The sequence below is a fragment of the Plecotus auritus genome (assembly GCF_963455305.1).
Source record: "Plecotus auritus genome assembly, chromosome: 7".
Classification (NCBI taxonomy): domain Eukaryota; kingdom Metazoa; phylum Chordata; class Mammalia; order Chiroptera; family Vespertilionidae; genus Plecotus; species Plecotus auritus.
Genome location: NC_137774.1, coordinates 142,639,530 through 142,656,977, shown reverse-complemented (window position 1 = coordinate 142,656,977; position 17,448 = coordinate 142,639,530). Strand labels below are relative to the sequence as shown.

Genomic DNA, 17,448 nt, shown 5'->3' with positions numbered 1-17,448 from the left:
TCTACTTGTGTGGATTACTAATATACAAAATCTGTATATAGGACCATGTGCCCACCACCCAAAGTCAAATCTTCTCCTGTCACCTCATATTAGGATCCCTTTCTTCCCCTACCCCCTCCTTCTGGCAACCACCATATTGCTATTTGTGTACATAAGTTTCAGTTTTATATTAAACATGACTTTTAAAAATAGTTACTATCACTACTATTTGATGGTTCAAGAAACAATTTTTAGAATAATGATAGGACTTCTTTAAAAGGATTGTAACAGTTTATTGCTGTCTATTCTGATCATATGTGTAATGCAAAAATGGCTTCGGGTGATTATAAAGCATTCCAGAATTACACACCAGGGCTATACACTTGAAAAACCTGCTTTACACAAATCATACAGTAATATGTAGGCTTAATACAGAAACTCAGGGCTAGAAATCAAATCCTAATAGATTGTATTTAACATGTTTCTCTTATTCTTAAATTTGACAGTTCCCAGAGGGAACTAGCACAATCTTAACTAACCATTAGTGAAAGAATACAACCACGAATAGTAATAATGGCCTAAGAAAAATATTCTTAAAAAACACAAACATTACTATTATGTACATTATAACCAGGTCTAAGCACAGTTTTAAAAATTGTGTTTAGTAATATGCTAAGAATGTGAATTACAAAGTTTAACAAAATCAGTAAAATAAAAATAATTTACAAGGAAAGCAAGTTTACATATTAGTGTTAAGACATTTTTCTTTCAATTACCTATTAGATAAACAGTTCAAGGGCTCACAGGCAAATGTAACATCTTTATTTTTCACAGTTATTGCAATCAGTCCAATATTAAATAATTTAATTCATAAGTATTATTTATATGCACAAACTACACTTGTAACAGCATGACCTTTTACTTGAAAAATAAAGGACAATATAATTATATTATTTACACAATGCCCATAACACTAATGGACAGTTTTTTAGTGCTTTGTTTTCTAAAAGTTTTGTTGTTTTTAAACAAAAATACATTTGAAGAGAATGAACTAAAACAGTACCACCAAGTCACATCTTGTCATCAGACATTAATGTCCTCATAGTAGTTCAACTAAGATTATGATTGAACTTCATCCTAAAATATAAAAAGTATTTTAAAAAAACCATGAAATCCGCCTGGTCAGAGTGGCTCAGTTGGTTGAGCATCATCCCTTGCACCAAAAGGTTGCCAGTTTGATTCCCAGTCAGGGCACAAACCTGGGTTGCAGGTCTGATCCCCAGTTAGGGAGCATAGAGAAGGTAATTGATCAATGTTTCTCTTTTCACATTGATGTTTTTCCTTCTCCTTCTCTCTAAGCATGTCCTTGGGTGAGGATTAAAAGAAAAAACACAAGAAATTCAATCTAGCTATGTTCAAACATAATAAATTGTACTGCCATAATAAGAGAACATCCTTAAAATATGAAAACCAGTAAAGAGCACAGAATTTTTTAAACTTTTACAATACTGCATAATAAATGTGATGTTAACTTTTTCAATGTTTCTTCTTTTCTTAGATGTGCTTTTCTCTTAGCTTTTCAAGGTCTTGTCACAAAGAGCCTTAATTACATTTTATTGTCAAGATAAATGCACTTATTTTGGTAAAACATTTCAAATGATGTAAATGCTAAGCATTCCCCCCCCCCCCCCCCACTGTTTAAATGACTTCTCATAAGGTAAAGGTAATTTTCTAATTAGATGTCTCTCTTTTATGTAAAGGCAACCCTGGTTCTTTGTGTAACTTAACTACCTTTTACGTATAGTCGTTCTCACTAAGGATGCAATATTTTTTTTAAAAGAAATAATAAGTACTTTAAATATGCTGAAAAAGTAGAAGGGCCAGTTTAGAGCTATAACCTAAGAAATAATACATCCAGGTTCAGCCCTGAAAACTGGTCTTTCATAAGTGAAGATCAACTAGAACATAACTGACTTTCACAGTTTTTTTTATTAATTATTCTTCAGGTTAGTACTAATGTTACAAATCAGGCCTAGTTAGGCAATATTTCATTTTGACTCACTGGGTTTTATACAAAATGCTTTAGGAGAAAGTTTTAATAAAACACTGTATAAAATATTAATTTTCTATAGCTTATAGTTTTAGCTTTAAAGGTTTTCGGTTACTAAAGGTAAAAGTAATCCTATAACCCAAAGATGCAATTTGTGGATCCTATTTCATTAAGTCATTGCCATTCTTACTACTAAATACTGCCAGAATTCAGGAAGGACAAGTAAAGAAGCCATGCTTCACTTGCTGCACAGAGGTCTTTAGGCACTCGGTTGGCTATAAGAATACACCTTCACTTACCCTTTCTCTGTAACTATTTCTTTCTCAATATATGGGTCACATATAATCTGAAAAACTCAAATAACCAATGTTCATTTTAAAAAATATAAAATCAAGAAATCCCTATTTAATGTAATTTAATCTCAATCAGATATTTAAATGTTGCTATAGAATAATTTTGGTAAAGCAATACTGTACTGAATTCCCAATCCAAAATTCCTTTCATATACATATCCTAAATTAACTATCTTTGAGATGTAGAATTTCTTACAACATATTATGTGCAAAATAACTCTTAACCACAAAACTTGAAACAACTGCTGCATTTAAAAATCAAGCAACATCCAATACTCCAGCAGCCACAAGCTGCCGTGAGAGCCAGTCCAACCCTTCATATAGTCCCATCCCACTTCGAGCATCACAGCCCTGGATATACCAGCTACGGCCACAGCACAGTTTATGAAGACTGAGAAGTTCAGTGATTTCTTCTACTGAAAGGGCTCCAGCAACATCCTGAAAGATATATACACATCAGAATTGCTTAAAAATAAGACCATCAATATTATCATTTTTTAAATTATTACCATTTATAAAGAATTCTAGTGGTGCCATTCTAACCAAGTCTAATCTAAAAACCTAGATTCACCTTTCAGTAATTATTCTGAGATTAATAAAACTAGGCAAAAAAGAGTTTTGGATAAAATCATTTACTTACTTGTATTATATATTGTTTATTTACAATGAAATCAATAAAAGCCATGCAGCCTGAATGAAAGATACTGCCCGAGTCATTAAGGCATCAATTTAAAAGAAAAATTAATGTGTATATATTTTTAAAATAGTTTATGCATAGGGTTTACAAAATGGTTTATTAAACTATTCAGAATACTCCTGAACATCCCTACTTCCCAGACGAGTCCCCCAGTAATATTCTCATATTTTTCCAGAAAATTTCCATGCACATTTGTACAAATAAACACAAATAGGAACATACTCTAATTTTGTTTGTTATTTACTTAACACATGTTGAATATAGATAGCTTTTCATTATCAGGACAAGCACATTTTCCACATTAACTTTAACATGTGAATTGCATTCCACTGTGCAGGTGCAACATCATTTTCTTTACCAGTCCTATACCAAATGTTCCAATCATATACTGAAGTTGTGTACTTATGTGCTATTACAAATACATACATATACATACATATACATACATATTTTTTACATGCATTTGCAAAAGTATCTGTGGAATAATCTTAGGATACCTGTCTGCAGGATATATTACTAGAGGTATAATTACAGAGTAAGAGGGTATATGCATTTTTCCCTAAGAAAACGTCTCAGTTTAATAACCACATCATTGTGTATGTGAGTCTGATGATTCTCAGAGATTTTTGTCTTTCACAATGTGATCATAGGAAAATGTATTTTACTTTGTCTTATTTGTATGTCTTTAATCATAAGTACAGCAAAGCCTATCAGCTTATTTTAGGCCATTTTTTAATTAGGGGGGAAATCCTATATTCCTCATCCTATTCCTCCTTATGACATCTAAGCCACTCTGTGGCACTTAAAACCGTTTTGATCCTCCTAGAAACTTATGGTCAAGATTTAGAAATCTGCTATTCCCTGTCCTTCATCCTCCCCTTTCAATCACCAAATTCTAACAATTCTACCATCATAAACTATCTTCAGTCTGCTTCCGCCTATCTATTCCTCTAAATAGGGATCTTGTTAAATCTCTCACTTGAATTACTGCAGCAATTTACTGCATCTTCCTGTCTAGTCCTTTAGCCTTAATTCTACATCCTACCACCAGGATTATAGTCTGAAAACAATGATGCGATCTTACAACCAACTAATCCAAAAACCTTCTGCTGGTTCTCCTCTCCTCACAGAATAAAACCTAAATATCTCAGTATGGTCCTGTCAGGCCTTCCTTCACAATGTGGCCTCATCTGTTATTCTAGATTTTCTTCATCCTCTACCTGCTCCTCACATATAGGTCCACTGGATGCTCCCTAAAAATACGAATGCTTTTATTTTCTCTGCCTACCATATTCTTGCCTTCACATACTGATTCAAAGACTTATCCATAATTTCAACCAAAATCCTACTTTTTTATAAATCTTAAAAGATGTCACCTTCAGAATTACTCTCTAATTTGCCGTAACACTTTGTTAATATGATTGAAGTTACTTACCAGTTTTCTTTGTATTAGAATGTCATATATATTCACTTATATGTTTACTTACATACATTGGAGTTTCCAGAGAACATCAACTGCCTTACTTCTTTTTGAATACTCCAAGGTATGAAGCACAGAATTTGTACTTTCCACATAGATTGCATTCAGAATATTTAGCAGAAACTTCATAAATATCTACTAATTATTTCTCTTTTGAAATATTTCTAGCTACCTTATGATGTGAAATACACAAAACTACTAAAATAAGTATTCTGAAATACAAATGTGTTACCTGTTTGTTAGCAAAAATCAGAAGCAAAGCATCTCGGAGTTCTTTTTCTGTTAACAACTTTGCAAGCTCACTGTGTGCTTCATTAACTCTGTCTCTATGACTGCTATCAACAACAAATACAACAGCTACCAACAAAATGACAAAAATTTCAGTTAGTCACCTGCTAAGTTTCAGTAAATGGACAAAATATTTAATGCTCATTATATTATGGGTAGTCTACCATTATTTTTATGGAAAGGCTGCTTATTATAATAGGAGCAATAATTAATGGTATGATCTCAAATAGGTCACATAACTTTTCAGCTTTCATTTCCCCACCCATAACAAGGTTTACACTTGCTCTACCAATTAATATTTCCTCTTAATGAATGAAAATGTACTTCTCATGATCTACCTATTGGTGCTACTTATTCGCTGATTACTACTTTTACAAAGAGAATCCTTTAAAAATAAATCACCATCTTTATCTCTCCGAAGTACTCTTTCTAGGCACCTCGCACAGCACTTTCCACAGAGATTGTACTCACAATACCCAGCAGTAACTTGATAAATATCTATTGAATGAATACTCTTTAGTATTCAGACATTTAACCATTCCTCAGGATCAAAATTCCTTTTTTCTCCATTAATTATTGGCTCATACCAAATATCAAAAATCCCAAAGTAAACATAATTATCTAATCTCTCTTCTAGGTGGAAAGTAGGATGACGTATGGAAAAGGTGGCATAAACATAAGCTTCATATTGGGATATAGGAGGCAAAAGTTAGAACGGGGCCCAAATGTGAATAAATGCTGGGTGGAATATATGTGACGTATTAGAGTTTGGTCTACAGCAAACCACTATGGGTTGTTCTGCAGATAACAACTGTGAATGAAAATGGAGCTTTTAAGATATTATAATGGGATAAATGTTTAATTGAATTGAGCAGCATAACCATACACCACAAATTCTACTATACTCCACAATACTGCCAGTGATCATACTCATGACACTAATAATTTAACTGTTAAGAGTAGTACTCATAACAGCCCACATATATATAAGCTAAGTATTGTTTTTATGCTATAATTATGGTTTTTTTCATGAACTATACCAAAGTACATATTCCAGTCTTTCCACCTTCATTTTTTTTAATAATGTGAGGCTGGCCACCAATATTTAAAGGTATAATCAATATTTAATAAATGCTTAAATATCAGCTTTACTATTTAAATCAATATACTGAAAACTGGCATCCTAAAAATCTGAAAAATTAAGATGTCATTTTTTTCTCTTACCTTGGGTATTCAGGTAATAATGTTTCCACAATGGTCTTAATTTGTGTTTTCCACCTACATCCCAAATAGTGAACTTTAGATTTTTATATTCTACAGTTTCCACATTAAAACCTGTATTTAAGAAAAAAAGTTACTTTAATACTGAACTTATATTTATAGTGAGTGACACACCAACACAAGGTATCTCCCTGTTTATAACTGTGACTTACAATTATCTTCATACAGCAATATCTATTCTGCCCAACCAACTCCACTCCTAATTAACCTATGTGGGGAATGTATACCTTTATCAGTTATTAGACCCCTAAAGCTGGGTCCTTAGGACCTTAAAACACAAGTACCTGCCAACTCTGCACCACTACCACCCCCTCACCCTTAACCCTCAACAAGGTCACCAATCATTTATTCCTTCCACTTGTCCCACCAAAATTCTGTTCCTTCTTATTATCTCACCATCCACATTTCAATCCTACAGCCACTGAACCTTGCATTTTTCCTCTGAAATGCTGGTGTCTTACAGGCAGGAAAAAAAGCCCATCTCCATGCCAGATTGGCATATTATAAGATCCCAAAAACCCAGCTGTAAGCTAGGGTTTGTTAAGGTAAAAAGCAATACTCATACTTACCAATTGTTGGAATAGGTTGCATAAACTCATCCTGTTTTAACTTAAACAAAATAGTAGTTTTTCCAGCACCATCTAATCCTAATGTAACAACTCGAATTTCCATTTTTGGTCCGATGTGAACTCTATTGTCCTATAATTTTAAAAATATTTTAATCTTTTAATTTTGACATAGAGTTAGAAAGCATTAAGATTTATACTTTTATTTATAAAATGTCATTGTTAATTGTCTTTTCTCCTATTCATTCCTCAATCACTGAAATATGATCTGAAAGAGAAGAATATTCCTTAATGCCACATCCTTTACTAAAACTGACTACTAACGTTTTTGTATAAATTAAAAATAAATTTCTCCAGATATTTTTGTTTTTTGTGTGTGTTTTTTTGTTGTTGTTGTTGTTTTTTAAATATATTTTTATTGATTTCAGAGAGGAAGGGAGGATAGAGATATAGAAACATCAATGGTGAGAGAGAATCATTGATTGGCTGCCTCCTGCATGCCCCCCACTGGGGATGGAGCCCACAACCCAGGCATGTACCCTTGGCCGGAATCAAACCTGGGACTCTTCAGTCTGCAGGCTGACGCTCTATCCACTGGGCCAAACCTACTAGGGCATCCAGATATTTTTGGCTCAACTGAATCTTCTAAGGGTTTTTATGCTGTGTTACATATGTTAATAAATATATTAATTAAAAATGAAAATTGCTGCTCACTTCCTAGAAATATACAGTTAACCATTTCATATACACTGAGTGGCCAGATTATTATGATCTGTGAACACATAATAATCTGGCGTGTGTGTGTGTGTGTGTGTGTGTGTGTGTGTGTGTATTAGAGGCCCGGTGCATGAATTTGTGCATGGGTGGGGTCCAGCCAGCCTGGCCAGGGGGAGGGGACATGGGAGGTTGGCCTGCCTGCCTGCTGGTCGAACTCCTGGTTGAGGGGACAATTTGCATATTAGCCTTTTATGATCTCTGAATGCATAATAATCTGGCCACTCAGTGTATATTCCCTCCAGACACTTTTCTATGAACATACTGGTTGATATACACAAACAAAACAAATATACTTTTTGTTTGTTTATTTGTTAATCCTCACCTGAAAATATTTGTTCCACTGATTTTTCAGAGAGAGTGGAAGAGGAGGAGGAGGGGAGGTAAAGAAAGAGAAAGAGCATCGATGTGAAAGAAACACATCGACCGATTGCCTCCCACACGTGCCCTGACCTAGGAGTGTGCCCTTGACCAGAAATCTACCCTGCAACCCTTCGGTGCAAGGGCCGATGCTCTAACCACTTAGAAACACTGGCCAAGGCAAAAGAAATATATATTTTTTTTAATTTTTTTTATTGATTTCAGAGAGGAAGAGAGAGGGAGAAAGAGAGAGAGAAACATCAATGATGAGAGAGAACCATTGATCGCTGCCTCGTGCATGACCCCCACTGGGGATCAAGCCCACAACCCCGGCATGTGTCCTGACTGGCAACTGAACCATGACCTCCTGGTTCACAGGTCTATGCTCAACCACTAAGCCACACCAGCCAAGCCAAGAATACATTTTAAAATTATAAATTTTAAAAAACAAACATATACACTCAACTAACTTTTATACTCAACAGTATATTATGGAATAATTACATTTCAAAACATAAAGACCTGCCTTTTTCTTTCAATTACTTCGTTATATTCCATGAGCCAAGATTTAACCAATCCCCAACTGACAGATATTAGATCATCTCTGAATTTATCATAATGAACAACATTCGTGTATGAGTGTACATATTACTAGCTGCATGACCTCTCTGCTTCACTTCCCTCATCTATAAATTGAGGATTAAAATAGTACCAACCTTACACAATTTTTACAAGGATTATTTTTTTAAACATGTATAAAAGTCCTTACAACAGCTCCTAAATAATTGTCAGTAACTATTATTTTGCCTCCTCATTTTAGCACGCTTTTCTTTTTTTTTTTTTAAAAATATATTTTATTGATATTTTACAGAGAGGAAGGGAGAGGGACAGAGAGCTAGAAACATCGATGAGAGAGAAACATCGATCAGCTGCCTCCTGCACACCCCCCACTGGGGATGTGCCTGCAACCAAGGTACATGCCCTTGACCGGAATCGAACCCGGGACCCCTCAGTCCGCAGGCCGACGCTCTATCCACTGAGCCAAACCGGTTTCAGCAGCACGCTTTTCTTTTATGGTTTTTATCCCACCTTCTTGGATGCTCCCTCCCATCTTCCTTTTGTCTACCTTTTTAATATTGGTGTACTTGAAAGTCTACATGAGGCGTGTTTCTTATCTACATATTCTCATTTACTCCATGTGCTTCAGTTACCATCTTTATGATGATGGCTCCTAAATATACACTTCCGTACAGTCCTACACTTCAGAAATAAAACAATATATGGACCAGATTATCTTTGTGAGGATTCTAGAGACCAGTTGTGAAGCTAAACACCAGGGCAACAAAAACTGAAAAAGGGATTCCAACGAAAGAGGTAAGAAAATTAACAGAATTCTGCACACCCACCTATGCCCCTGCCTAACCTGGTTTGGCATAATGCAATTAAAAGGAAAACTCCCATATCAGGACAGAAACGTAAGATTTTACTGAGCGTCCAGTGTTCTGGCTCATCTGGAGTCTGCCTTAGATAGAGACCGGTTACTGTCTCACCCAACTTGAACCTCTTAGGGACGACCAACGGCACAATTTGAAAGCCACTGGAAACAGAGGCAAGGACATGGCACATCAGAACTCCTGTTGTGCAGAGAGAATAAGAGATTACTGGCTTCTGAAAAAATGCAGAGGTAAGCTGCTTCAGGAATTCAAGGTAGCTAAAGCACACACACAAACCCAGAGACAATAAACCCCAGAAAAGGTTTTAGAATTCTAGAATCTTTAGCTGGGTGAAGGTCTTCCCAGGCTCAAAGCCAGTTCATAAAGATTGGGAGAGGTGGTTGTTTATTCAAATGCCCAAATCTCAACAAAAATAGGACAAGGCATAAAGAAAAACAGGAAAACATGACCCAATCAAGGAATAAATAAAATTCCAAAAACTGACCCTGAAAATTCAGATCTATGAGTTGCCAAAGAACTTAAAATACCTGTAACAGAGATACTTAATAAGTTAAAAGAAACACAGACAATAAATAAAATCAGAAAAACAAAGAATAGGCAAATTAGAATATCAAAAGAGATAGAAATTTTAAAAAAGAATAAAATTCTGGAGATGAAAATATAATAACTGCACTGAAAAGTTCACTAGAGGGTTTCAATAACATTCTTCATCAGGCAAAAGAGAGAATCACCAAACTTGAAAATAAGTCATTTGAAATCATCAAGTTAGAGGAGAAAAAAAAAAATGAGTGAAGAAACCCTAAGGGATTTATGGGACACTAGCAAGGAGATCAACACTTATCTTGTGAGAGTCCCAGAAAGAGAAGAGAGAAAGAAAGGGGCAGAGAGAGCTTACCTGAAGAAATAATGGTTGAATACTTCCCAATCTGAGGAGAGAAATGGACATAAAAATTCTAACTCAATGCATGCCAACTAGGATAAACCCAAAGAGACCCACACTGAGACACATTATAATCAAACTGTCATAAATCAAAGAAAGAATCTTAAAAGCAGCAAGAGAAAAAAGACTCATCACATACAAGGGAGCTTCCTTAAGATTACCAGCTGATTTCTCAGCAGAAAGTTTGGAATCCAGAAAGGAGTAGGAGAATATATTCAAAGTGCTGAAATAAAATAAAATAATAAAATAAAATAAAATAATAAAATAAAATAAAATAAAATAAAATAAGTCAGAACAGACTGACAGTTGTCAGAGGGGAAGGGACTGGGTAGCTGGGTGAAAAAGGTGATGGGATTAAGCAGTACAAATCGGTATTTATGGACTAATCACATACATATAGATTCTAGCATAGGGAATATAGTCAATAATATCTCGATAAATATATATGGGGCCAGGTGGGTACCGGAAACATCAGGGTAGGATTACTCTGTAAAGTACATAAGTATTTAACCACTGTACTGTACATCTGAAACTAACACAGAATAATATTGAATATAAACTGTAATTTAAAAATAATTTTTAAAAAAGAAAAAAGCTCCCTGACCGGTTTGGCTCGGTGGATGGAGCGTCGGCCTGTGGACTGAAAGGTCCCAGGTTCGATTCCAGTCAAGGGCATGTACCTGGGTTGCAGGCACATCCCCAGTAAAAGGTGTGCAGGAGGCAGCTGATCGATGTTTCTCTCTCATCGATGTTTCTAACTATCTCTCTCCCTTTCTCTCTGTCAAAAATCAATAAAATATATTTAAAAAAATAAATAAAAAGAAAATAGCTGTCAACAATGAATGCTATATATGCCAAACCTGTCCTTCAAAAAGAAAGGAAAAATGACTTTCCCAGAAAAGCAAAAGCTGAGGGAGTCATTACCACTAGATGTGAACAAATAGTCATCTGTACTGTTGTAATTTTGGTGCATAAATTTAATTTTTATAGACTTGAAATAACAAAAACATTTTATACCCCTGTAACAAATACAAAATAATAGTGAATGTAAATTGTAATTGAAAAAATTTTAACTGTAAGCCTCTGTTAATAAGTATACAGTATATAAAAATGTGTTTTGTGACATCAGTAACAAAGTGTGGGGAATAAAATAGGTATGCAATTGAAGTTAAAGCATTAATGTTTAAAATAGAATATTAGAACTAATATGTTTTATGTAGTGACAATGGTAAACACACAAAAAAAAACCCTCCATAAAATATAAACAAAAAGAAATGAGAAGGAGATCAAACCATGTCACTACAAAACAATAAAATACAAAAGAAGGCAGTAAGAGAGGAAAGGAGAGACAAAAATAGCTACACAATATATAGAAAACAATTAACAAAATGGCAATAGTAAGTCCTTACTTGTCAATAATTATTTTAAATATTAATGGATTTAGCTCCCCAATCAAAAGACATAGTTTGACTATATGGATGAAAAGACAAGGTTAAAAAAAAAAAGGAAGAAAAAACAAGATCCAACAATAGGCTGTCTATAAGTGACTCACTTTGCATCTAAGGACACATATAGGTTCATAGTGAAAGGATGGAAAAAAATATTCCACGCAAATCATACCCAAAAGAGGAGGGATGGTTATCCTATCAGGCAATAGACTTTTTAAGTCAGAAACCATTATAAGAGATACACAAGCTCCTTATATAATGAGTAGAGGCCCAGTGCACGAAATTCATGCACGGGTGCAGTCCCTAGGCCTGGCTGGAGATAGAAGCGTGAGTGTCTGGCGTGTCCCCCGCGTGCCCTCCTCCGCCTGAGTCACGGCGCCCGAGTCCCCACGCGGAGATGCAGTGAGCGTGGCCAGACACCACGGGCCAGGGCGCAGTGTGGGCCTCTGGGCCGCCTGCTGCGCTGCACGGAAGCCAGGTGGGCAGCGCGCTCTCTCTCTGGCCTCACAGCCCAGCTCCTGTGAGAACCCACGGGGAGCCCGGCCGGCCCCTGCGGTCCCAGTGGCTACAGCCCGGCTCACCCGGAAGAGGCCGTGCAGGTGCACCCGGCACCTGAGCGCAGGGGCTTCCCTGGAGCGCGAGCCCTGGCATCCCGGGGAGGGTAGCACGCGGGGTGAGAACAAGCTCAGTGGACACCTGGCATTCTCACCGCACCTCAGTCCCTGTCACCCACACCCTCAGGTAGCTGGCGAAAGGTCTAAGCCCCCCGCCCGGGTGCCACAGGAGTTTGGTCGCCGCCCCCGTTGGTCAGTGCACATCACAGCGAGCAGTGGAACTCCCGGTCTCCCAGTAGAATGACTGCCCGAGGGGACAATTTGCATATTAGGCTTTTATTAATTATATAGGATAAATTTAAAAAGAAGACATACAATTATAAATAGTTGGATTATAAATATGTAAATTAAAGCCAAAACATGAGATCTAAAACTATAAAACTCCTAAAAGAAAACATAGGATAAAAGCTTCATGGCATTGGATTTCAGAATGATTTCCTCAATATGACACCAAAGTATGGTCAGCAAAAGCAAAAACAGACAAATGGGACTGTATCAATCTTAAAAACTTTTATGAATCAAAGAACACAGTTAAAAGAATGAAGCAGCAACCTAGGTATTGGGAGAAAATATTTGCAAATCATGTACCTGATAATGGATACATACCCAGAATATATAAAGAACTCCTACAACTCAACAATAAAATATCAAATTACTCAATTAAAAAACAGGCAAAGGACTTACACAAAATTTCTCCAAAGAAGATATAAGATGGCCAAAAATATGAAAAGATGCTCAACATTACTAATCATCAGAGAAATGCAAATCAAAGCCACAATGAGATATCACTTCATGCCCATTAGGACGGCTACTATTAAAAAAATAAAAAATACCAAACCCCCAAACGAAACACCGAAAAGTAACAAGTGGTGGTAAAAATGTAGAGAAATTAGAACCCTGTGCATTACTGGTGGGATTATAATATGGTGCAAACACTATGGAAAATAGTACAACATTTTCTCAGAAAATAAAAAACTGAACTACCATACAATCCAGTAATCTTGTGGCTGGATGTATATCCAAAAAAATTGAAAGCGAGGTCTCAAAGAAATATCTGTACACCTATGTTCACAGTAGTACTATTCACAATAGCTAAGAGGTAGAAGTAACACTAACGTCTTTCCATGGATAAATGGATAAACAAAAGGTGGTATAAGCAAACAATTCTGTCACATTTTACGACACAGATTTAACTGTGAGGGCATTGTGCTATATAAAATAAGCCAATCACAAAAAGATAAATAACATATGATTCCACTTACATGAAGTATTTAGAGTAGTCAAATTCAAAGAAACAGAAAGTTAGCAAGAGCTGGTAAGGTAGGGGGAAAAGGAAGTTGTTGTTTATAAGGCACAGAGTTTCAGTATTGGAAGATGAAAAATTTCTGGAGATTTGATCCACACAATGTGAATATACTTAACAATACTAAATTGTACATTAAAAATGGTTAAGATGGTAAATATTTATTATTTTTTTACCACAATAAAAAAATGTGGTACATCCTCATAATAAAGTATCTTGCAGTTATTAAAAGAAACAAAAAATGTCACTGTATACTGCCATGGAGTGTTCTCCAGGACATAACACTTAAGTGAAAAGGGCAAGGTGGAGAAATGTGTAAGGTATATTCTACCTTTAAATGTAGGGAGTGTGCAGGTAAGTATATAAAATTTTTCTCTATTTTTTAATGATGAATAAAACTCAGAAAAAATTCTTAATAGTTTTCTATGGGGAATGGAGGAGAGGGTAGGGGGTCAGGGATAGAAGCTAGACTGCTCTGTGTGAACCTGGTTTTATAGATTTGACTCTGGACATTTGTGTGAGAAACTGAACTACCATACAATCCAGTAATCTCATGGCTGGATGTGTGTGTGTGTGTGTGTGTGTGTGTGTGTGTGTGTGTGTGTGTATAAAAAATTTTTTACACAATTATAAAACAGCATTAAATTTTTTTTAAAGTCCCTAAAAACAGAACGCAAAATGGAACACATGCATGTTTTTAAATTAGGGGAATCTACTTTAAAAGAGATTAAAATATATCAAACAAGTACAGTCTGCCTCAAAAAAAAAGCAACTTAAAAATTTTTTAACAGTCTGGGAGATCTGAATACTCATGCGATAATGAATAGTATTAAAGATCTACTGTTACATTTTTTAGGTGTGATAACAGTTTTATGTTTTTTTAAAAGAGTCCTTACTTTTTAGAAATATATCTGAAAATATTTCATAGATGAAATTACATGATATTGGGATGAAATATGTTGGGGTTTATTTCAAAATAACTTGGGAGCCTGCAGATAGAAAAGGGAATGGGGAAAGGAGAGATGAAATTTAAAAGTTTTTCACTGTTAAAGTGAGTATTGGGTACAAGGAGATTCCTTATACCCCTTTCTATTTTTCACTAACAGATATTTTTAATCCCATGATTCATGAATTTCTTAGTTGTCTTTTCAAGCTGATTATCATGGAATTTAAGCAATAATGATTCGTCAGAAAAGAAACCTAAAGTGCGGTACGGTACATTACCTTCGTAAAAGTGACAGGGATGCTGGCATCCAACTGAATGTGATCTGCAACCTCTGTAAACTGCTGCTGCTGCTTCTGCAATGCTTCCAGTAACCTTGTAATTTCTTGTTTTGCCAACACAACTCTACAATCATCCTAGGAAAGAGAAGACAGTATTCTTATAAACATGTTAAAAAAGAGATATTATCAAAACTCAAAAAAAGATCATTTAACATTACAGTATTCAAAGTTAACCTAAATGTAAATTTGACTAGGATAAAAATAATCAGGCACTAATAAAGAATTTGAGAACCTATCAACAGAAGAATGAATAAATTGTGGTATATAATTCACACATGCAACATTATATACCATTATGAGAATGAGCCACAATTACATGTGCTATGAATCTTATAAACGTAATGTAGTGTATAAGAAGAAATAACATAAAGAGTTCATACTGTATGATTCCATTACCAAACAGGCAAAAATAAGGAATGCATTAGAAGTCAGTATAGTAGTTTATCATTGGGGAAAAGGCAGGTGGTTACCAGAAGGAAGTCTGAGAGGTTTTTGGGGTGCTGGTAATGGTCAGTTACTTGGTCTGAATGCTGGTTATACAGTAATGCCTTGTCCAAAAATTCAGCCAGCTGAACACTTAGGAACACAGTTCTTTATGTATGTTGTACTTCTATAAAACATTTTTAAAATAATTTAAGATATACATGTATTGGTAAAAAAAGAAAAAAGGACTTCACATCAGATTGTGAAAAGCCTCACTCTAGATCTCCAGGCTCTCTCCTCAAAGTCAAGCACTTTCCAGTTTCTTAATTGTTATTCCAGATATTCTATACATGTGCCAACATATTCTTCAAAAGACAGAGATGTCCCAAAAATATGTATGTTCCATGACAGCAGTGGTGTTGTCAGTTTTTAGTCACTGTTGCATATTCATATTAGTTGATGGAAATTCCATTATTCCAGTGGCTCAGAACAAAAACCTTGAAGTCACTCTTGCCTTCTCCTCCCTAATAAACCACAACAACCTGTCAACAAATCCTACTGGATACCCAGCATCTGGGCATTTCTAACTGCTGGTTACCTAGACACTATTCTCTCTCACTTGGAATTCTACAACAGCCTCCTAAGCATTGAACTCCTTCCTTCTATCTGTGCCCCTTCAATCTATTTTTTACACATTATCCAGAGTGATCCTTTGAACATGTAAGATCAACTCATTTTTATTCTCAAAACCCCATTTCAATCAGGAAAAGCTCAAGTCCTTCCAATGGCCCAAGGCCTTACTTACATATAATCTCTATTACCTCTCATTTCAGCTTCTATTATTCCCCCCTTTGCTTACTCCATTCCAGCCACAGTGGCCTCTTTTGCTGTTCCTCAAACACACTAGGCATGCTGCCTCTAACCATTTCCTCAGTGGAATTGTCTTCCTCCCAATACAGCTTTACCTAATTCCTTCACCTTCTTCCTCTTTGAGTTCTTGCTCAAATCTCATCTTCTCTCAATGATGTTTACCCTATTTATTTACTTCTCATCGGAGAACATCCTCAGAGAGAGGAAGAGAGGGAGAGAGGGAGAGAGAGGGGAGCATAGATGTGAGAAATACAGATTGGTTGCCTTCCCTACGTGCCCCAACCAGGGATCAAACCTGTAACCTATGTATAATGTGCCCTGTGAATCTAACTAGCAGCATTTCAGTGCACAGGACGACGCTCAACCAACTGAACCACTCCGACCAGGCTACCCTGACTATTTAATAATGCAATCTGCTGTACCTCCACACTTTTTTTTCTTCTTCTTTAGTTCACTTTTTCATATACTACATAATTTACTTATTTAGATATGGTTATGGTTTATTGTCCATCTTCTTGCTAGAATGCCAATTCCACAAGATTATGGCTTTTTGCTTGTTTTGTTTACTGATATATCCTATGTATCTGGAATGTACATGCATATACTAGGCACTCAATACATATTTGCTAAATCAATAGATAAATCCTCACCATTTAGCAAAGTATATCATCTGCAAACTGGATAACAAATGCCTCTTAATACCTCAACCATCAAAAAACATAGCTTTTCTGCCCTAACCGGTCTGGATCTGTGGATAGAGCGTCGGCCCAAGGACTGAAGAAGGGTTCCGGGTTCGATTCCAGTCAAGGGCATGTACCTTGGTTGCAGGCTCGATCCCCAATAGGAGGCGTGCAGGAGGCAGCTGATCGATGTTTCTCTCTCATCGATGTTTCTAACTCTCTATCCCTCTCCCTTCCTCTCTGTAAAAATCAATAAAAAAATTTTTTTTAAATAGCTTTTCTGTGACATCAAAGTTAAGAACCACTGAATTAGAGCTAGAGAGGTACCCCCAAAAAAGAGCAAGGAAGAGAGACTTCAAAGATTAGCAGACATTTCAGCTAGACTTTGAAGAAGGATTTCCACTAGCAGAAAAGGGAGATATAAACCTGCCAAGCAGAAGGAATAGTACATGGTTGGCAAAGAAGAGTAAAGGACTTGGCATGATTGAAGAATGACAGAGTTAGAAGTTCTAGAACCCATGGTTTTATGGTGGGGAGGGCACAAGAAGAAGAGGACACTGATTTGCTGGTGGAGCAATTGGAGGTTATAGAGACCATGTCCTAA

At 36.0% G+C, this 17,448-nt stretch overlaps 1 protein-coding gene across 2 annotated transcripts in view; it reads right to left on the bottom strand.

Annotated features, from left to right (window-relative positions):
- Positions 1-254: 254 nt before the first annotated feature.
- Positions 255-17,448, bottom strand: part of TRIM23 (tripartite motif containing 23) — a 34,201-nt gene continuing 17,007 nt past the window's right edge. Inside the window, exons 7-12 of one of the 2 annotated variants that reach the window (XM_080681056.1) lie at positions 14,812-14,946; positions 6,698-6,827; positions 6,072-6,182; positions 4,792-4,916; positions 2,718-2,820; positions 2,180-2,383 (exon numbers count right to left, since the gene is read on the bottom strand). In XM_080681056.1, the coding sequence (XP_080537182.1) occupies positions 2,325-2,383; positions 2,718-2,820; positions 4,792-4,916; positions 6,072-6,182; positions 6,698-6,827; positions 14,812-14,946 (663 nt within the window). In that variant the 3' untranslated portion in view covers positions 2,180-2,324. Of the gene's footprint in view, positions 2,821-4,791; positions 4,917-6,071; positions 6,183-6,697; positions 6,828-14,811; positions 14,947-17,448 lie in introns of both variants that reach the window. The other variant, XM_080681055.1, reaches the window with a different exon arrangement.